The sequence below is a fragment of the Lampris incognitus genome, chromosome 15 (genome assembly GCF_029633865.1).
Source record: "Lampris incognitus isolate fLamInc1 chromosome 15, fLamInc1.hap2, whole genome shotgun sequence".
NCBI lineage: Eukaryota > Metazoa > Chordata > Actinopteri > Lampriformes > Lampridae > Lampris > Lampris incognitus.
Window position 1 is genome coordinate 35,199,726 of NC_079225.1, and position 23,146 is coordinate 35,222,871.

The 23,146-nt window shown below is 45.2% G+C and overlaps 2 protein-coding genes across 2 annotated transcripts; both read right to left on the reverse strand.

The window, feature by feature from the left end:
• Positions 1-571: 571 nt before the first annotated feature.
• Positions 572-14,717, reverse strand: smpdl3a (sphingomyelin phosphodiesterase acid like 3A). Its single transcript, XM_056294808.1, has 8 exons — positions 14,557-14,717; positions 14,003-14,216; positions 6,751-6,895; positions 5,819-5,915; positions 5,192-5,355; positions 4,796-4,976; positions 2,302-2,426; positions 572-1,267 (listed from the first exon to the last, which is right to left on the reverse strand). The coding sequence occupies exons 1-8, from the start codon at positions 14,654-14,656 to the stop codon at positions 962-964; spliced, it is 1,332 nt and encodes a 443-aa protein (XP_056150783.1). The 5' UTR covers positions 14,657-14,717; the 3' UTR covers positions 572-961.
• A 1,103-nt stretch (positions 14,718-15,820) lies between these two features.
• fabp7b (fatty acid binding protein 7, brain, b) lies at positions 15,821-17,602 on the reverse strand. Its single transcript, XM_056294051.1, has 4 exons — positions 17,444-17,602; positions 17,099-17,271; positions 16,728-16,829; positions 15,821-16,104 (listed from the first exon to the last, which is right to left on the reverse strand). Exons 1-4 carry the CDS (start codon positions 17,514-17,516, stop codon positions 16,054-16,056), a joined length of 399 nt encoding a protein of 132 aa, XP_056150026.1. The 5' UTR covers positions 17,517-17,602; the 3' UTR covers positions 15,821-16,053.
• Between the last annotated feature and the right edge of the window lie 5,544 nt (positions 17,603-23,146).

Sequence of the window (23,146 nt, forward strand, 5' to 3'; positions counted from 1 at the left end):
ATCAGTGAGCCTTGGGCGCCCATGACCCAGTCGCCGGTTCACCAGTTGTCCTTCCGTGGACCACTTTTGGTACGTACTGACCACTGCATACCAGGAACCCCCCCACAAGACCTGTTGTTTTGGAGATGCTCTGACCCAGTTGTCTAGCCATCACATTTTGGCCCTTGTCAAAGTCGCTCAGGTCCTTACGCTTGCCCATTTTTCCTGCTTCCAACACATCAACTTCAACAGCTGACTGTTCACTTGCCGCCCAATATATCCCACCCCTTGCCAGGTGCCACTGTAACAAGATAATCAATGTTATTCACTGACCTGTCAGTGGCTTTAATGTTTTGGCTGATCGGTGTATGTGTGTGTCAGAGACAGAAAGTCAGAGAGTTGATATTCAACAACGACACGTAGAAGTCCCCAAGAATAAAGGGAGCCACGTTACTTCATAGAAACTGAACAAATACAGAACCCCAGCATTACCTTAACATGAGATAGAGAGCGAGAGAAAGAAATAAAAGCATAGAAGTACACGTTCTGTGGTAGAGAGAGAGAGAGACTTTGGAAAAGACCGTCGATTAAACCCGTCCTTTAAACAGACATCTTTTATTTGTAGAAAAGTGCTGCGAGTAGTGAAATACAAAGAAAGCGGTTGTCACGTAATTTCATTAAAACCCTACTGCACCAGTGCCAGTAGGCTGATGCGTACTAACAGTCGGCTCATAGACATCTGAGTGACATTTCAATAGCAATGATTCAATTTATCTTGTGACAACAACAAAAAACACCCCTTAATACCTTTTTATTCGTTTTATACCAAAACGTTTTACTTGAATCAAGCGGTATTAAACATGCAATGTCACATTCAAATTATGAACAAGTTGGATATCCTGTGCAAACGCTCACTTAAATCCCTGAATTTATTTCATAGCGACAAAAAAGAAATATTCAATAACTATGACTGTTGTTGTTATTATAATTTTCCCTTCCCGGTACAATGGGAATAGGACTCCTGGTCCAGACACAGCACAGCACACACCTGGGTGAGCCGACAGTCTCCCTCGCAGACTATACTGTCATCATAACTGACCATGAAGTGACTAAAATACTTGTCAAAGGTCTTGGTGTGAGGCAGCCTGAAGCTCAGGGCCAGCTGGAGCAGGCTGTGTGGCTGGATGTCTTTCAGTCCAAACGCCTCTGTCATGATGTATTCAAGCCTCCAGTCAGACCTTTGTTTCTCATTGGCTTCCGTCAGATTCAGATAGTACTGCCAGATATCCTTCAGCGAGAGCGATGGGAGAAAAGGACCGGGAATGAGACAGAACGGGGGGGAGGGAGGCAGGGAGAAAGAGTCCTTTAGTCTTTTTCTTTTTTAAAAAAAAAAAAAGGCTTGAAAAGCCAATATTGTAACAAAGTACACCGACTAGAAACCCTTGCGAGCCCTGATTGACACCGTGATGAATCACCCAGAAAGCCCTGCTTTCATAGGTAACTGATCGGTGGAGGCGATGGGGCGCCTGCGTGCAAGCCATTCTTCCAGTGTGACCTTAGTTGAACTGCAGTCTCCTCACTGGGTACCATCACAGAAACACTTCCTGGGTTTAAACATTACTCTTACCAAAACGCATGACCTCTGCTGTCCTCAAGGACATTTTTTTCCTTCTCTTTTTCTCCCCAATTGTATCCGGCCAATTTCCCCACTCTTCCGAGCTGTCCCAGTTGCTGCTCCACCCCCTCTGCCGATCCGGGGAGGGCTGCAGACTACCACATGCCTCCTCCTCCGATACACGTGGAGTCGCCAGTCGCTTCTTTTCACCTGACAGTGAGGAGTTTCGCCAGGGGGACATGGCGCATGGGAGGATCACGCTATTCCCCCCAGTCCCCCCCCCCCCCCGCACAGGTGCCCCGACCGACCAGAGGAGGCACTAGTGCAACAATCAGGACACATACCCACATCTGGCTTCCCACCCGCAGACATGGCCAACTGTGTCTGTAGGGATGTCCGACCAAGCCGGAGGTACCACGAGGATTCGAACTGGCGGTCCCCGTGTTGGTAGTCCACGGAATAGACCACCAAACTATCCGGACACCCCCTCAAGGACATTTAAATAAAAACAAAAGGTGTTACATTTTGTACATCTGTTTGGACAGCAACAACCGACTCATTTCAAAAGCACAAGCATCGCCAGTCTGGTGGAAGAGCTCAGTCAGCCCCTGAGAGAAAAGGGTGTCTATGTAATCTGGAATGAAATTGTTCAACTATCCTCGTTGTGTAATCGGCAAACAAAAAAGGTGCACGAAATTGCTTCTTACCAACAGAGTGAAGTCCTTGGTATTGTAGTGGTACATGCGGTATGCCGGGTTATTAGAGTAGGACTCCACAATACTCCTGATTGGCGTGATGGCCGGTGACACGAAGAAAGAGTTCACCGGTTTGCCTACAAAAATGTCAAAGGATTAGCGAACGTGTGTGTGTGTGTTGTTGGATAGACATGATATCTGAATATCTAATACATGGCTACTTCAGAACTTTTACCCCCCCCCCTTTTCTCCCCAATGGAATTTTGGCCAATTACCCCACTCTTCCGAGCCGTCCCGGTCGCTGCCCCACCCCCTCTGCCGATCCGGGGAGGGCTGCAGACTACCACATGCTTCCTCTCGATACATGTGGAGTCACCAGCTGCTTCTTTTCACCTGACAGTGAGGGGTTTAACCAGGGGGGCATGGGGGGGAAGGAGGATCACGCTGTTCCCCTGAGTTCTCCCCTCCCCCCCGAACAGGTGTCCCGACCGACCACAGGAGGCGCTAGTGCAGCGACCAGGACACATACCCACATTCGGCTTCCCACCTGTAGACACGGCCAATTGTGTCTGTAGGGACGCCCGACCAAGCTGGAATTAACACCGGGGATTCGAACCGGCGAGTCCCGTGTTGATAGGCAACGGGATAGACTGTTATGCTACCCTGACGCCTACTTCAGAACTTCTTACCACCAGATAAAGTGATAGTGGCAATGGAAAATGTCATATGCAAAAGGACTGTCCCCAAATTACCAGGTCGCTAAATAGCTTGTTTGCAGTCATGTGATTCTGATGACGCGCGAGATTCAGATGGCGGGCAGGAAGTGACAAGCAGAATGGACGAGATGGAGCTAGTTTAGCCCAAACTGTGTTGGTTTAGACGATATTATGAGAGAAAGGTACACACAGAAAGTAAGATATGTTGGACATGATCCTTACGTTACGAAGAGTGATGTTTTTGCCGAAGTGGTCACTGCACACATGCGCGTTATCCAACTCCGCTCCTCCTGACCGCAGACGACGGTTCGCAAGCCATTTTTTTTCGGCGTTTTCGGTCAATTTCTTGCACCCCCCCCCCCCATGAACAACAACTTTTGGTACTCAACAAAAACTCCTTGTGGATTCTCAGTTAATGACGCCAAAAATAGGCATTTCGCAACTTTGCGATAGTGCTTCCTATGTAGAAAATCACTTCCTGCCCTCCATCTGTAGTTCGTGATGTCATATGCAAACAACCTATTGGACACCAAACTCCTTTTTCATACTGTAGTAAACTAGACAACAAAATACAGTATAGTACAGTATATTATTAGTATAGTATTGTAAAATAGTCCAGTGCAGCATTGTGGAATAATATGAAAAAAGGGTAAAGGGTTTCAAAGGGTGTCCTTGTCGCACAATGTACAACCCACACAGTTCCTGAGATACACTTTCCATTTGTTTCAACAGACATTTGTTCACTTTACTGCTCACACCACCCAGACTGGAAACCACACAGCACCAGCTGGAGAGCAGCATCGCCTGTGACAGTTTAAGGTGAATTGCCTCGCCCATGGGCACATCTGGGTTGCTGATACAAGCAACCTTCTGCTTGTCAGCCCAGGCAAGATATTACCATGTTTGTTTCTTGCACAATTTAGATCTGCAGCATACAGCACTGGTTTAGTCTGCTTGCTGCTGCACAATGCAGTTGTGTCCTTTCTTACTCTACCTAAAAGGTCAAGCTGATGTGCTCTGGGTTATTTGCAAGCTAAATGAAACATAAGGGCAGTTTTGCACAGACAAGGTAGACAGGAGTTATTATCATCATATAGTATCCGCTGCAAACTGAGACGCTGCTGAACAGTTACAACCTGGCAGTGCAGAAGTATTTTCTTCGGCAGAATCGTGCGCCTGTGTGGCTTCGAGGCAAAGCCGAAGAACTCGCTTCGAAAGCACGTTCAAATCTGAACATATTAGGCTGCGATTATATCTATCAAAGACTGATCTGTGAATCATTATTAGGCCAAAGGGAGGTAGGTCAATTACGTACAGAAAATAGGATTTACTGTACTCAGACTTGTCTTCGGGGTAGAGATAACACAATCAGTTCTTCCAATCTTTTTTCTTTTTTTTTACAGTGCCGAGTGTGGCCTTTCTCAGGTATAGCATAGACGGAAAATGTAGTCTGGATGAGGATGCATGACTGCAATAGAGATGTTACCTTGTGCAAAACCTTTCTGCCATACATGCGTTTCTATACATCGGAGCTCGCAAATTTCACACGGCTTCCTAAAGCCTTAACACCAAACTTTGCAAAAAAACAATAATAATACATATATTAGGATAATAGTGTGTGGTACGCAATTTATATAGCATGACACTTTTTTGACAATTTGTCTAATTTTGCAGGAACTGCTCCAATGTTTAAATCTATCAACGCCAAGCTCAATCAAGTACTCGTAAACGGTATCAAGTATTTAAATCATTACATTTCCCGGGTTTGATGCCCTCTGAGATTCCTTTACCTTTCTGGTCCAGCAGCACCATGATACTGTCTCGGTGGGTGTGGCCATAGAAGTGTCCCGCAATCACATGGCTGTAGTTCCTGAAGATGTCCACCAGTCTCTCGTTGTGGTGCTTTCTTATAGCCGTGATGTTTCTGGCAAAGGGCAAGAACCCTACTGGCACATGAGCTATGATAAACACCTTAACAGATGCAGGAAAGAACGAAGGGATGAGAGAAAGGGCCAGAGAGAGAAAAGGGGGGTGATAAAAAAGGGAGAATGAGAGAGAGAGACAGTGAAACAGAGACACTAGTTTGAATGTCTAAATTGACTCAGATTATGTTTATTGACTTCCCTCCCCATTTTCTCTGTATTCCTTCTTTCCTATTTCTTGTCTTCCTGTTAAAATAATTTTACCTTTTCCATGCTTTCTGCAGCTTTTTCTAGCGTCGTCTCCAGCCACCGGAATTGTCCAGCGGGGTCAGTCGTGTTAACAGTGACTTTGTTAGGGCTGTAGTAGAGGATAGTGTTCAGACTGATCACCCTCAGACCAGGCCTCACTGGCTGGGAGTAGAAACCACCTGCAGACACGTGATAGTGTGCAAAATAAAGCCGACATTGGCTTGATGTACTGCAAAAGTCCATGCACAACCAATGCACCAGTCAACACGGTCTGAACATAGCTTTGTTTTGAACACACATTGTTCTGTAGCGCTTATTTATCGGACTAATGAGAGTCATGAGCTCAATGTCGGCCATGTGATCTTTCCACATGGAAGACTAGATCAAACTGCAAATTACAAATAATCCATGACCCCTTTTTTATGTAAAAGGTTTTGGTTAGTTTAAGAATCGTGTTTTAGTTCATATTCATTTCATTTTCATTTCAGTTCCTAAAACGATTTCTGACAGTGTGCTTTTTGTTGAGCTTCTAGTTTCAGTTCACCATGATGCACTTGTGAGGTGGTTTGTGGTCTGAATGCAGAGTGTATATGCTTATAATGCAGGCCCCTAACTTACTCTATTTATAACACATGACAGTACCTTCTCTAAGTGTGAGCAGGGCTTCAGGCTGCAGCCAGGGCTCCCACAGCTTGGCAGCAGCCTGGTAGACCGCATTCGTAGATGTTATCAGCTGGTCCTACAAAGGACACACACACTTGAACAGAGCTATCTAAAATACACACAAAAATATCATTCAGCCAGCTTTGGGTAGAGCAAGATGTCTTTTTTTCATTTCTACCCCCCCCCCTTTCTCCCCAATTGTACTTTGGTCAATTACCCCACTCTTCCGAGCTGTCCCGGTCGCTGCTCCACCCCCTCTGCTGATCCAGGGAGGGCTGCAGACTACCACATGCCTCCTCTGATACACGAAGAGCCGCCAGCTGCTTCTTTTCACCTGCGAGTGAGAAGTTTCGCCAGGGGGACGTAGCGCATGGGAGGATCACGCTATTCCCCCCAGTTCCCCATCCCCCCCGAACAGGTGCCCCGAGCGACCAGAGGAGGCGCTAGTGCAGCGACCAGGACACATACCCACATCCGGCTTCCCACCTGCAGACACGGCCAATTGTGTCTGAAGGGACGCCCAACCAAGCCCGAGGTAACACGGGGACTCGATCCGGCGTTCCCCGTGTTGGTAGACAACGGAATAGACCACCACGTTACTCGGACGCCCTAGAGCAAGATGTCTTTGAAACCTCTTTGAAGATGCACTGATTCACAATTACCAATATCAACACACATTCATTTTCAAAGTGCCAGAACATTTATGCAAAGGCCTTCAGATTTGGATTTAAACAAAGTATTACTGGATTTCTCTGCGTTACAAAAGATTCTTCGCTACTTTACTATCTCCTGCTTTTCCTCTATAGATAATCATTACTTTATCTTCCCATAGTCCTAGTACAGTTTAAGATGGCTGGTGAATTGCTTTGCTTTCTGTTCAGTGAGAAAAGATGGTAGCCAACAGGTATTACCTGTGGCCAGTAGTCATGGTTGCCCAGGGCCGGGTAGACAGTCAGGCTGGGGAAGTGGTCTCGGATGGTCTGGGTCATGTTACCGATCACCTGGATCACCGTGTTTGTGGACAGCTCGTCTTTTGGGACATGAGGTGGACTGTCCCTTGGGGAGCAGCACATTGAAATGTCATTACAAGTCTATCTACAGTATGTAAAGCCCAGCTGCAGCGGTTGGGGTCGAGCAGTGGCGTGCACAAAGAGCATATTGACAAGGGCTATTGCAGAGCATAGTAATGGAGTAATTGCTGGAGGCTCACTGAGGAAATCAATCGCGTCCATGTTGGCTGCCGACACTTTGGCTTGTTCCCACCATTATGAACATTCACATTATTTCCAAACAAAGACCTACTCATTTGTTGTTGGGGTTTTTTTCCTATAATGCAGCTGAACAAAGACCAAGTGTTAATTAGTGCTTGGTGGCTTGACACTTTTGTCAGCCATCGCACGCATCCGGAACTCATCACTAATTGTTGCGGTTTAATTAGATAGCCAATTTGGGAATGCCAGCATCACTGCCACGTTGGACAGTGTCTTGACACCACAGAGACAGCAGCAGACAATGCCAAATCGTAAATGCTACATGTCAAGTGTCACTTTCAACTGTATTTATCCACCTTCAGCAAAGTACAGAAGTTTCTGACAGAAACTCCACCTTGTCCCTGCTCTTTCAACCTAGGACACAAGTTGTGTCTCCATGATTGCGAGGCAACGGCCAGGGTTAAGGTCAGCCCTAACCCCACCCTCCTATGTAGTGCTGTATGAAAGACATTACTGAGCTCATAAATTACTACTCAATGGTTCTCATTGGTTGATCGGCGCGAGGAGGTGGACTGTCCGTCCAATCTAGTTTGATGAGCCAGTAATCACTATAGATAAGGCTGATATGTGGAGGAACTAAGCAAATTAATCAAATTAAATTAAGTTTCCTTTATTAATCCATTCAATCCATTATCCAAACCGCTTATCCTGCTCTCAGGGTCGCGGGGATGCTGGAGCCTATCCCAGCAGTCATTGGGCGGCAGGTGGGGAGACACCCTTTATTAATACCCTACTTTACTTACTTACTTTACTTTTAGTACCTTATTAATCCCCTTGGGGAAATTCAGTTACTGCAAATTGACCCATCCTAGTTGTGATCTGTGTAGCTAGGAGCAGTGGGCTGCCGCCTTCATGCTGCGCCCGGGGACCAACTCCCGCTCTTTCCCCATTGCCTTGGTCAGGGGCACAGACAGGAGTATAAACCCTAACATGCATGTTTCCTTTGATGGTGGGGGAAACCGGAGCACCCGGAGAAAACCCACCGCAGACACGGGGAGAACATGCAAACTCCACACAGCGGGATGACCCCAAGGTTGGACAACCCCGGGGTTCGAACCCTTGCTGTGAGGCGACAGCGCTAACCACCGCATCGCCCAATGAGAAGAAAAGTACATTTAGGTATTGAAGAGAGAAAATTAAAAAAAGAATCCTCTCAACCCATCCCCCTTTAATAATTCTGACCAAATGGGTAACTAACGATTGAAAATTAAGCCAAACAAAAATGAAAGGAAGTAAAAGAAACCAACAAAAACCCTGCATGTACAGCCATGTAATAGGCAGTTTTTCCCCAAAGTTTTTAAAATCCCAAGTAGGAGCAGGGTCTTCCCTTAATCGTGTGTAATAAGAATTAAGTGTGCCCACGAACGGCCACTTTAGCTGACGAGCTGCAGATTAGTAGAACGCGGCATGGCAGAACCACGGCTTTGATCCGAGCTCACAACCAAGCTCACGGTTTCAGGCCTCATCGCCACAGTGTGATCAGCCATCAGTTTCCACCTCACAGAGAGTCTTAATAGTGGGTCAGATTTTATTTTTAGAGACCCACACCACTGATTTCAACTGGGGCTCTACCCAAGTGAAATGAGTTAAGAGCATATAAGTAGCTTAGATAGGCGGGCGGGGCAAGTGTAATTGTGTGATTAATGCTCGTTCCATCAATGAACACGGTGTGCGCTCAGCTTTTCATGGTGCAGAGTCAATTTACTGCAAGGTGAATTGGCATGAAAGGCGTCTTCTTGACTGCGGGTCATTATCATTAAAGTTCCTCATTCGAGTAGAAATATCTGTTTGACACAAACAGATCAGGCGGGTGTTTGGCAATCAAAGATGTCCGTCCATGCTGTGAATTCTCCTGTGGGGGTTTTGTGTGGGTCTAAACTCAAAAGTTGATACCCAGGTACCACAAAACGATAGGCAGAAGACATGTCTGAGCTTACTGCATCCCCACCCCCTCCACCCAATTGTATCCGGCCAATTACCCCACTATTTCGAGCCATCCTGGTCACTGCTCCACCCCCTCTGCTGATCTGGGCGGGGGGGGGGGGTGCTGCAGACTACCACATGCTTCCTCCGATACATGTGGCGTTGCCAGCCGCTTCTTTTCACCTGAAAGTGAGGAGTTTCACCATGGGGGACGTAGCGCGTGGGAGGATCACGCTATTCCCCCCAGTTCCCCCTCCTCCCTGAACAGGCGCCCCGACTGACCACAGGAGGCACTAGTGCGGCGACCAGGACACATTCCCACATGCGACTTCCCACCCACAGACACGGCCAATTGTGTCTGGAGGGATACCCGACCGAGCTGGAGGGTAACATGGGGATTCGAACCAGTGATCCCCATGTTGGTAGGCAACGGAATAGACCAGTACACTACCCGGATGCCCTCAAGCTTACTGCATTTTTAACTAGCTCGCAAGGCTAAATGCTGAGCTAGATACTGTGAACACCTCGATAATAGCCGTATATCAGAGAAGAGCAAGTGGGGGACAACCTGAAAGAACGGCGGGGTACAAGCTAGGCGGAACTGTTACAGGTGGAACTATGCATGGTAAAACCAATGAATAGCATCAAAATGTGAAATGCAAAAAAGAATCACAAATTTTACCCATTTTGAGGGCACCATTCATCTGCTTCTACTTGGTAGCGATTTTGACTGAACTACATGAAAGAAAAAAATATCTGAAATGCCTCATGTTCAATGAGAATCAGAATCAGAATACTTTATTCCCCCCCGAGGGAATGAATGAAGTATACCCACATCAAAAATCGTGTTTCATAGTAATGGGTCTTGTTTTTGTTACCATAGCGTCTTTTTCATTGGGTAAGTAATATTGCCCATATAAGGAAGAAGACTGTGTAGTTTGCTCACACATAACACACATGACATTACACCAGATTGTAAATAATAATATCTATCTAATAGTAAATCTAGAAAAGGAAAGGAATAGTGGGTCTTCTGTGAAGTGTATGCAAAATGTTATACAGATGTGGTAAACAGTGATATTTAAAAAAAAATTCCTACTGGAAAAAAATTAAATTGTGGAGCTCTGCGATGCAGTTCTTGAGAACATTGTATTCATAAGAAACAAATTAACATTAGTATATATAGATCTGGGGACTGGACTGAGGCTTCAGTGATTCATTTGTTCCGTTCTGCTTTCAAAAAGCAAAGACAAAAACTGTCATGCATGAAGTCGCTGCTGTGACTCCAAAATTACTTAACGACTTTAGTCATTATTTTGATGATTTAAAGGAACCGTCGGTAAAATTTTTGACTTTATCATAGCTAAAAAATTACCATCAAGTACCAAAGGGGCGAGAAATAGTTGTTGATTTGCACCAGTTGGAAAACAGGAGTCTTGCTGGGAGCTGACATTTCTGGCTTTCAAAACTACATGATAAATGCCGCTCCGAAAGTAGAATAAATACAGTTACCACTTTTGAGAGAGGGTGAAAACTTTGTGACCATAAAGCATAAAAAACGATAATAGGATAGACATGCAGTACTGTTGGACAAGCAAGCAGCATTGTCATTAAATATAAAGCCCTGCGTGATAAGTTATGCATATTGTACAGTGTTTTATAACACGACTATTTCTTTCCTGGACATTTCTGCAGGATCTGTGTCAGGTATAGATGGCCAAACTGTGATTTGTTATCTCCACCTGGAGAGGATTAGTTGTGCGTGCACTGTGTGTGTCTGTCTACAGCTTACCTCGCCAACTACTGGACTTATTAGCCCCATTTTTTGTTCTTTGTGCACAGTTATGACTGTATGATAAAGAAACGCTCGTGGTTGCGGTGATTCAAAGCCTTCGAAAAACGTTTCTTCTCGTTATCGCTGCTCCCTCTCTTCATTCACTCTCTAGCTCACTCGACCGGCACTACACTACACTGCTTTCTGTCGCTGCCCGCTCCGATTCAACCGTGTGCATGCAGGACTCGCATCTATGGTTGCGTCAGATCAGGCAGCAAAAGCAAAACATCATGTAATCGGATGCGAGTCTTGATGGTAAACGAGAAGTAGATCGTATTTCGCAAGCCAGCAAATCAATCACTACTGATCTCAGCACAGAACCGGAGGAATCCTGGATGAACCAAAAATAATTCACCTCACCGCCGTATTCTCCAGTGTTAAAACTCTGCTATAAAAATACCATTTCAAGAGTAGGATTATTCAGTCACAGCTGGAAATCATCCCAGTAGCTACAATAAAACGTTTCCCATGGCTGAGCGATGTTTTCTTACCGCTGTTTTATGAATGAAAGTTAATCAGCAGAGCAGCCATTCACCTCGATATATTTTATACCATGAAAACCGTGATGGTTAAACACATTTGAAGTCTTTTAATAAAGGCTTTGAGGCTTCGGTAGCCTGATCTCTGTCATTTCATGTCAGATTTGGTCGCTTTTGTGCGAGGGTCCACCAAGGAGGCTGCACATCCACAGACTGACAGGCAAAATGTTCTTATCAGGTAGATTTTTTTTTTAGCTTGACAGCTGCATATGAACAACTCTTTTTTTCATATTTCCCATTAAATTGACTTTAGCACCGCGCAAAAGTCTTATAATGGCAGGAAAAACACTGGTTTTTCTGCTGCTGCGTGTGTGTATTTCCCTTCTCCCCGTAGCCGAAAAAAGGGTGTTGCCTAGTTGGAACACCTGAGAAGGGGAGATACGTACACCTGGTGGAGATCTGCCCTCTACTGAGTACACTCCTCTAGTTATTAGCTGTAGTTGGGTCATTTGCGGGCCGCTGCTGCTTAAAAGGACAGGGCACAAATTTGCCGCTGTTGCGATTCCTACTAGTCGCTGATAGTGTTCACTAGAGACAGCATATTACTGAGTGTACCTTGACGTTAATGGGTTATGTGAGTTATTGTCATTATTGGCTGACCTTGCCTCTGTTATCTGCAACGTGAGAAAAGCAAAGTGCCATTTTAATTCATCAATGACAGATAACTGACTTGATAGCGTACAGCTAGGATAAAGAGAATTTACGGAAGAGAAAGACCTTCGGTGGTTGAGGAACAGTAAAAAAAAAGATAATATACAAATAAATTACTGAACTAAATCTTTCAAGATTATCTCCGCCTGTGTATGCGCAGTTTGGATTTGCAGCAAGTATTCGCATTAGGCATACGCAGAGTTTGCCGGGAGGCAGCGGCTGAAATATATCACAACACTGAGTCTAAAATAGGTCCAATAAAAATGTTTTATAATTGTGTGCATTGCTATAAGTTTGATATTAGTGAGTATGCAATTTCAGTTTTCAATTTAACATGAAATTAGTTCATGTGTACACTAAACGTTTTAAAGGTTCATGGAAAATGAAAGCCTAACGGTATAATATAAACCAGTTGATATTTCACTTGTAACATGGCTGCCAGTGCGCTTCAGTTGCATTTGCTCATGTGTGAAAGACAAATACCCTTCGCAAGCCGATGTGTGAGACAGTACAAAGTGGTCAGAAACTGATTCGACGCACTGCATTGTTTGGCTTTATGGCAAACTTGGGCACCATTGTCTTGTTAATGCAGGCACGGCGCCAGGATTTCAAATTTTGGATGTGCCAAAGTAATTCTGGCTGGGCCTTTTAGTTACAGAAGTTAATACTGTTTGCTTTCCTTTTGACGGTTTCCAACTGCTAGTCTCACAAAAACAGAAACGACCGATATCAGGCTGCGGTCTGGTAGATTATGACACTTTCCAAAAATTTTTCTGAAACATTTACAATGCCCAGATTGCTTAATATTTACCCGCAACAGTTTTCTATTTATGACAAGCGATACACGTGGGTATATTGCTCAAATCGTGCAAAAATGAACACAGTATCCTCCCTATCGTGTTTATTTTTTGCTGTGGATTGTGTAGACCAGTACATCCACTCATTCAGAACACTGATATTTTAGTTTTAGTTAAGCAACTACCATCTTGTTTGGATGATCAAGTTTTTTGGCCATCATCTGCTCCCGAGCAGCCTCCGTACCGTGACGTGGGTGTGCAGGCTTAACAAGCCCGGGCCAACTTAAAATGGCCTGTTGTGATTGGTCCAAACTTCACACATGACAGTAGCCTAATAAAGGTTGCCTTTTACTTTTTTAGTAAGGGTAACGTATTTTTTCCCTTCTTTGTGTATTTAAGTGTTAATTTAAATAATTAAAAATAAAAGTTAAGAAAATATATTGTAACGTGCACGGATGAGTAGACACGTTGGCCGCTGGCTGACGGGTCTGACCCTTTAGTCGAGCGGTCAACGATGTCTCCCGCGGTGCGGGCGATACGGGTTCGCGTCCCGCCTGCGGCAGTTCCTGTGGTTGCCCCCTGAATTCGCTACAATATGTTCTCCCAGTCATTTAGGATGGGCCAGTTGTAACAGTGGGCGGGTCCAGGTCAGTTAGGCCCACCGACAATGCCACGTCTGTTTACTGTATGTGTACGTAACACGCTACGCAATAGTTGGATTGTGTACTGCCGTCAGCCCCCCCCCCCCCAAATGTCAAACTCTCAGACAAACAAAAAAGTTGTTAATATGCAGCTGTCAATATGTGTGGACGTGCCAACAAAAGGTTAACTTACACTTCAGCACTCTCAGGAGGTCTAAAAATATGGTACAAATCTGTTTTAAAGTGTTTTTCTGGGTTGTGAAATAGCTTTCCTCTGTCTCTGTCTCTATCTCTCTCTCTCACACACACACACACACACACACACACACACACACACACAGAGAGAGCGATGTGCTCAAGTTCCTTGGTTGTTGGGAAGTAGGATTTAAGTAATAACTATAATACCCCCCCGCATTAGATCAGTGACCTAAATGGTGCCACATGTGCCGTCCGCATGAAGCCAGTTAACAGATCAATCAGACTTATCCCCAGCATCACTTTACCTACCCAGTCCATATCATGAAGTCCAAGGGTGGGGTCACCTGTTTCATTTGAGTGAATGCCGACTGAATGAGGCGGTAGGGGGAATCGCACAGGAAGTCCCCATATAGACCAGCTTTGGTGGCCGGGGCCCCTTTGGAGGAGAAACACACTTTGGTGGGGTCCTCCGTCAGGTGGTAAGTAGGGTCAAGGTGGAGGTCTGTGATATGCCAGAACCTCCCTGGGTTGTGGAGGGGGAGGATATAAACAAGTCAGCGGAAGATGAAAAAGAGCAAAAATGACAAGTTGAACAAATACAGCTGCAGGACTTTTCATTTTACTTCAGGGTGGTCAATATGGGAATTATTATTTTCTTTTTTTCTTTTTTAGCTGCAAAAATTGACATTTCTCTTGTTTCTTATTGTCTTAACATTTTATGCGGAATAACCTGAAACCACCTACCACTACCTAGCAACTATAACTCTAACTGTGACCCAGCAGGTTTTTGCCATTGGGCCACTGCTGCGGTTCAGGTGACAATAAGAGGAACCAAAACCAACGTGACGCAATGAAGGACTCACCTATGGGAGTGTGATCACTTTGCGTCGGTGCAGCCGCCAGCAGACCCGCACCGACCAGCAGCAATCCACACAACACAGGGTGGATCCGTCCCGCCGTCATCTCACCAAAATACAACGCACGTCAACTCTCAGCATCGTCCTTTGGAACTGGTTTTATACAATCAGGAAGTAAACGTGATCACATGACTTCTGGGTCGACACTCCACGCCCCGCCCCCTCTGTTTCCATGGCAGTGGATTACGAGAACAACCGCAGGGCTCACGGTGCAGAAACCAGCAGAAATGTTGTGTTTTTTTTCAGGACTAACGCAAGTCGTCTGCAGAAAAGGCAAACCGATCGGCTTCTGAAAAAAAAAAATTGGGTGGTTGGGGGGGGTCTTCACCTCTGCCCCCTTCCATATAGGCTTTTCCCAGAGAGTGCTCTGAAGCATAGCTGCAGGACAGCGTCGAGATATGTTTGACTACTTCTTATATTACGAACGATGAGTGTCCGTTGGAAAACTGACCCATTCTTGCCCCTTACAAAACTCTTAAATATTGTCTTTTTCAAAGGGAGCTCACTAGATAATACTAGATGAAGGACTTGCTGTACCTGGGGCTGGGCTTTTTTTGACATGTGGTGTTGGGCCAAATTTTGCATCCCTAAAATAATATCCGTCCCATAGTAGCCTGTTCGGCGTCGCGGCAACGCGCGTTCATTCGCAGGTGATCTTTAATTATGAAGCCTACATCTTCACTTCACGTAAATAAATGGAAAATAGGAACAGGTAGACTGTTTAATTTACTTTTTTTCTTCCAATTTTAGATTATCAAAACGTAGCATAGCATACCGAAAGCGCAGTTGTAATTTGTGTACTCTTCTTAGCCTACACTACGTATTTTGCGATAATCTACAAACAAGGGGGAAAAAATTAGGCTCGTAACAATAATGTGTTTTCCATATCTCCGTTGCGTCGCGTTCAGGCGGACACGTTGGAAGCATATTCCTTTGGGGGTGCAAAATGTGGCGCTACAGGGCCTTCCGTCGGCTCCGTACTCCGCTCAATGACAAACCCATACACCCGCATAACGCGACGCCCTGTGTCGCAAATCCGGGGTTACCGTCTAGACACGAGCGCGGTGAAGACACCAACCGAGCGGATCGGTTGGTTCGGCCTGTCACCGCCGGACGCCCTACGGGTGGCACATATTTGTCTGCAGGCAAATGGCAAACACGGCAATACATCACTAATCAATCAGGAGAGAAAAAAAATCAGTTTCCTCTCTGTGTTTTATTTCATATTTAACAGAGGTTCACAAAGACAATCCATCACGACTGACACGTAGCAGAATAAAAAAAGTTGCTTACAAAAACATGTTCAGCCCATGTTGCAAACCATTTGAAGATGGATGAAGTGCAAAGGTAAGCGTACAGTAAATCTTGTTTCAGAGCAAAAATCACATCAACAAAAACACGTTGCAGACAAAACCACCGCGGGGATGCTAGATAGCAGGGGACTCATGCCTTCTCGTAGGTGCGCACTGCGTGGATGTCCTCAAATGTTAAGTTCTGCAGGGGGAGGGGGGAGAGAGGGGGGAAGAGAGAGAGAGAGAGAGAGAGAGAGAGAGAGAGAGAGAGAGAGAGAGAGAGAGAGAGAGAGAGAGAGAGAGAGAGAGAGAGAGAGGGAAAAGATTATCCCGGTATAATTACACACGTGGCAGAAAATCAAAATTTTCCACCGTGCACAGTGAAAAGCAAATAAGCTCTGAATGATTTTCAATAGGCGCCCCCCCCCCCACAAAAGGCTTTATCAGGCCACCTGTTGCTATGTGCAGTCGACAACCACACCAAGTGCCGCAGCATTTGATTGGAGGTATTACACCTATTTTACACCTACTTCCCTGATCCCCAGCTGATTTGACTATCAACATATACGATGTGGATCCCTGTGGTGTCCATTGTGTTTTTTCGGTTTTATTTAAGGATATACAAATAAATAAATCCCATGTAACACGGGTCCGTGCAACAGTGTCGGTGCACGTGAGATTGTCACTGAGCTCTCGTGCCCTGCACCCATTTGCTGCTCATTGATGCACAACTAATAAACCTGAGTTAAAGGGGGGGGGGCTTTAAGGATGTAAACGACACACGCGGAAATGATTAGGGTACAAGTCTTATTCTAAGTCTTTTACCATGACCAGCTTGCCGTCCTTGATCTCTCTGACGAACTTGGTCTCTTTGCCGTCCCATTTCTGCACGTGGACAAGTTTATCCCCATCCAGGCTCACCGTTGACTGCAAAAGAACCGGAAAAGAACTTCTGGGTTACAGGCCAGTTCAGCCACAGCACATAACATATACATATAGTGCAGACCTGCAGGTGTAACCCGAGACCTGGCCAGATGATGATGAGGATGGTTATTAGTTGGTGTATTTGAGGCTTTTAGTCTCTGAGTAACGTTTGCACACAGTTATCGCGATGCTTCACTCTTCTTCTTTTCTTTTCTTTTGTCTGCATTCATTTTTATGCCATCGCGCGTCTTCATTAAGGTTCTCTGACTCACTTTGCAGTTCCTGTCGTCGGCGGTGGTTTCGTCGAACTCCTCCCCCAGCTTGAAGGAGATCTCGGTGTTTTTGAAGGTGCTCTGGGTGCGGATCACAACTTTGTCCCCCTCCTCGCTGATGATCACCGTCGGCTTGGTCACATTACCCACCTGCCGGGTGGCAAAGCCAACACCTAGCCAGTATCAGCCACATAAAAAACAAACAAAACAACAACCATTACATATATGATGAACTCAGAAAACAATATTGAGAGGGTGGAGAAAGACGCATGGCTATCTTATAACTGAAGAAATCGCATCCACTCAAAGCCCCCCTCCAAAAACAACAAGTGCTGAGCAACTCACCCAGTGCTTTCATGTACTCGTCGAAGTTTTCGCTGTCGACCAGTTTCCAGGTTGCACAGAAACTATCAACCATGGTGAAGGCTTGAGGGTGGCCGAGTGATCTCCAAAGTGAGTAAAATGTAGTTTATGGACGCTTACTCGAGCGGCTGCACATTATTATTCCCCCGCTCATTAATATGAGCGCCTGGGAAATAGAAGCGGGCCTCCTATTGGCTCAGGAGATTCTCCCTGACTCCTGATTGGCGCAAAGAGTCAGGGCTCTTTTTTTTTTTGTTAAGCGAGTTTGTGTCCGTTTGTAAAATGGGTCACGGAGTGCAGGGAGACCCCCTCACACACACACACACACACACACACACACACACACACACACACACACACACACACACACACACAAAGTAAGTCAGTTTGGATTGTTCTGGCATTTCGCAGGTCTGATAACGCGATTCTTCCCTCATTGGTTATGTTTAAAAAGGTGCCCACGTAAAAGAAAGAAAGAAAGAAAGAAAAGAAGCTGATTTCCGTTCCTTAGGTCTTTATTGGCAGGTGGTGTCATGGCGGAGAACCGAGAGAAGCCAGTGATGCGAGGCCCGAGTGTGTTTGACAGTCCTTTGTCATTAGCGGTTACAGCGGCATTAATCCATTCTGCCTCCCCGCGGAGCTTCTGCAGGCCCGCCACTCATAGTCATTACTGCGCGTGTGCGTGTGCGTGTGCGTGTGCGAGAGAGCGAGACGATCGCATGACAAACGCTCTCTTTTCAAGATCTGTGTAAAAAAAAGGTCTTTGCACCAACAGCCAAAGGGCAACAACATGTTTAGATAGAAATGTTCAGTATGTCCCACTATTTATTTTATTTGTTTGCTGAATTAAAACGAATTCCTCTCCAACTGACCTGAACGCTGAGATTTGACATTAAAATGACGACTCTGACCCGAGAAGCACCTCTGGCGCCACCCGCTGGCCAGAAATATGAACAAGCGGGGTCTTTACTGACCCCGGAGGTCTTCTCGTGCAATAGTTTTGCATATTGCGGAGGAGAGAACCTGTAATCTTTTCATTGCCGGTGTGGTTTGTTGTTATTTCCTGTAGCTTTTCAGCTCTAAGTGTCCCCCCTCCCCCCCAAGTCAGAGAGGAGCTGCTCCTCTATAGCTAAAGTTCATCCTACCCTTTAGGAACGTTAAGGCCCGACCAGATGTCCACAAATAATGCACTTATTGACAAATGTGGAAGAGTTGCAGCCGTTCTTACCGGGGACCTCCCATTACCCTCCCTGCATGCTGCACAGTAACTACAGTGCACAGGGAGGCCAATGGGAGGTTAGCAGGCAAATGCGATGGAAGCAGCGGTCATCCCTGCAGGTTTTTTTGTGCCCTGGTCAGGTTCACTTGTGCACTCTAAATGATGAAGCTTGCACTTGACAATATCGATCGAAAGACTGAGAGCATGTATGATGGCATGACGTGCACTCCTGACTACTCAGGGTTATAACACAACAGCTGGTCGATACAAACATTGATCACCTCTAGGCTACATCCCTGCAGCTAGAGGCGGCTGAACTGGATTTCGCTATCAGATGAGCAGTTGGCAAAATCCAGTTCAGCCACAGCAGCCACAGAACACGCTCCCTACTCTGCTTTACCTCCTCCCCAATGGGTAGAAGCTTTAGGAACAACAAGCATAGCTGTCATAGAATCACAGTAGAATTACTGGTGTTTAGATAGAGAGTCTATGCAATTGGAAAAGAGGGAGGAGTATAGGCCCGGGAGGGATCGGGGGGGGGGGAAATGGATTTTTGTTGACATTTAGTTTATTTGGCTGCAGCAGGGAAGCACATTTTCCCTTTATTTATAACATTTTTTATTGTTAACCCACTGTTCTCAACTCTGGCCCCCAGGAGCCATATTACTGCTTGTTTTCTATTCTGTCAGGTATCAAGCCATCTAGAGAGGGGGGTTTTAGACCTGGCATGACAGGAAAAGTAATGACCTGGCAGAATATTTCATGTACTTATTGTAAGTATAGGTTTCAGCAGTAATCTCTTGGTCTGGTCATGCAGACGAGAATGCTCCTAAACTTTTCTGAATGCATCACACCTTCCTAACCTTCTGTTTCATCTCTGAACACGTGTGCCCATGTTGTGCTCCTGTCCCCATCTCTCTTTCTATCCATCTATCTCTGTCTCCCTTTCTCGCTTTCCAGGGCAGATTTTGCTCCTGACTGATGACCATGGATCATCTCTCTCGCTCTCTCTCTCCCTCTCTTGACCTCCTGATGACTTTGGATCCTGTTTGTGTGTGTCCTGTCTTCTCTTGGTCACAGAGATTTAAGCTATCTCTGCCTCGCTACTTGTGTGGATGTGAAGTCTATTCTTTCTGCAGGGCCCCGCTGAGCAGAGCTGGGTTTGTGGCGCAGGGCCCTCCTGGTTCTTGACTGCATCTGTGGGGTTCCTGACATTGTCTTGGGTGGTCACAGATTCACTAAATTTGCCTGGAAGATGGACCCCTCCTCTGTTGCTCTTCCTGAGGTTTCTCCCATATTCTTTTTCCGGATGAGGTTTTCCTTGTGGAGTTTTCCCCCTCATTCGGGTCTAGGGTGCAAGGATAGAGGGTGTCGTATATTGTTATATATTGTACGGCTTTCCGGACTACCTTGTGATTTTGGGCTGCACAAATAAACTTGACTTCCTTACTGACTTCCTAAGAGAAAAGCAGCAGCGCTGTGCATACTGAGCAATGGATGTGAGAAACGCTGCAGTTAACAGCTGAAACCAGCAGCCAACGGGAGCAGTTTGTCCCCGAGGTGCCAGTCAGCTTTTGACAGCACAAACATGCCAATAGATTTTCATTGTAGGCATCCACTCATAGCAACAATACCCAAAGCATTATATTTATTAGCGGCAGTGAAGACTGAAATTTCTCTTTACAGGGTGTGCGCAAATACACTGTCATTTAAAACTATTTACAGACTGAAAATACACATGACATTACTCCTTTATCGCTAACTAACCAGTATTGATGCGTTTTTAACCTGTGAAAAACACACACAAGGTTGAGGTTTGCACTTAAACACACTATAATAAACCACACAGGAAGATAGAAATTGTACTTTACATCACAAATGGAATGTTTTTTTTAACTTGAAGCTATTCCGTTGTGCAAAAAAGAGACATTCCTGCAACTATATGACATTCAGAGAAAAAATGCTTTTGGTTGGAATTTGATCCCACCATGCACAGCTTTCTAAATTACAACTATTGTAGTCATTATAACCACGTCACCACTTTGGACTGTGTATGCAAATTAAGTTAACAGGGCCGATGCCAATATATCAATTGATATTAGCAGATCTATATATCCACACATGTAAAGATGAGATATATGGGTCACCCCTTTGGACATGCGAAAACACAAGCTCGCAAGCACACCAACAGAGCTCTTCAGTTGCCATCATCATCATCACCATCATCATCAACAACCAACTTATGATCATGATCCTAATTGCCATAAACATGTCATTCATCCCCCTTGTCATCAGCATAATCCCGAGGACGGACGGTCAGTGTCATCTCCCGTCTCTCTCCACTGCCCGTCTCCTCTCCTGCGTGTGCCAGTGACGTTGTTCTGGCTAATGTTGCATAGTGACAGTGAGTGACAGTTTACAGTTTTCTGGTCAATATGGGGGACATCTGTGGAGAAGTGACCCACAGTTAAACGTCTCTCTCTTCCATCCATCAGTGTGTCCATCCACCTTTGTTTCCCCATACATCTTTTCAGCTGTCCGTCATGTCAAATTATAACACTCCTTCGACCCATGTCACTGTTCAGCCATCATTCCATCCATCCATTCATCCATCCATCAGTCTGTCCGTCTGTCCAGCCAGCCATCCATCTATCCATCCATCCATCCGTCCATCTTTTCAGATGGTCTGTCCTTCCTTAGCGGCCCAGGGAGAAAAGCTGCATTACGTCCCCTCGGTCTTCTCCCCTCCGTCTGTGGGACTCTTCATTGTGCTGGAGGATGTGCCCTCTCCCTCTCCTTCTCCATCATCTGTCTCACACATAGGCACACACACACGCACGCACACACACACACACACACAACACAAAAAGAAAAGTCAGAGATGCATTGGATACTTCTGTCATTCCAACCAACAGCATATTGTCTCAGTGGGAAAAAATCTGATGTTGTTGCTAACGTGCCAAGCTGAGTCATCTTGGAATTTGGCACATTCTGCATAATTGTGTTTATTTTTGCACACTGAAGATGAATATGTTTGGTATGTTTCACTCTAGAGCTGTGCCCAACATTTCCCTTGCATCAACCAACCCCTCGTTTTCATTTATGTTGCCATAATGTGTGATTATTTTTTACAAAAACAACAACAACAATAATAATAATACAATCAAATCAAGTAATGGTAAGGATTTATCTGATTGTGATGAAAATATCTTCTTTACAGTGTAAATACAGGAGTAGTTTCATGTTGGGCTATCTTCTTTATCTGCTATTTTGCATAATGTGAAAGCTACCGCTGTTGACAAATCTCACTGGTAATGATAATTTCATTGGAGTCTGCAAAACAATAACAGTATATACAAGGCACAAATATGTGACATGTATATAATTTACTTTTTTTTGAGGGGGGGCAGATTTCATCAGGGCATTTTTACTATTCCTTAAGCCAAGAATATGTAGGTATCTTATACCACTATGTTCAAACAATGCACATGATAAGATTTGGGAAAAGATGGAAAGACATTTTTTCTACCCCAGAACACAGTTTGACTTCTTTGCAGCCGTACCCGTATGAAAGAATGAGGAGAGAGCAGATTCTATCAGCTCCTCGGAGGACAGAACTATGTGACTGTCAATATGAAAACAACAGCATATATAAAGTGAATGGAGTGGGGAAAGCTATGAAGCAAAGGTGCTAAGAAAACTGTGTGAGCCCAGGTCACTACCATCAGGTCTGAGCCCTCATGGCAGGCATCCACATGGCTGAGTTATAAGGGCGGCCAAAACTATCCCAGAACTGTTTTGCAAACTCTTAACCACCAACAGGCGCTATTGCTTCGAAAGAAATTAAGATCTCATTCTCAGGAACAGAAAGCCATTTTCCCTAGTGATCGTTACAGGCTTGATCCTTGTGGGTCCATGCCGAAGACAGGAATACTGTTCCTCTGTGCTGTGATTGAGTGGATTTGGCCTTTTGCCCTGACTAAGACTCAAGGTAGCAATAAAGTAGTGCCATACTGCACAGCAGTTTAATTTTTGGCCTTCATAGGGTGGCGCTGTACAGCTCTTAAATGATGTGTCCTTCAGTCACCTGAAGGCCCACAGATCCCTTTTTAGACAAAATGCATCACTCAGCTTTTTTTTTCTTTTCCAAGAGCCCTTTTTCGCTGTTGAAGGGGCAATTTCCATTTAGCAGACAAGGAAGGGGAAGAGGGCAAAAACTGAAGAGCTATTGCTGCTACTCACACAAGTCTCCTTCTAAAATTGCCTTTCCCTCCATTTGGCCTCTCATATGCAGCCAGCAAGCGATGAAAAAAAAAGGATCCTTTTTTTTTGTGCTACAGGCTCATTGTATCACTGTTGGTCAGCCTGGATATGAAGCATCAGCCTGTCACCTAAAATGTAACGGAGACACATACTATGTTCCTCTTATTCGGTCTTTTCTCCCCACATCTTCCCATCTCTCTCTG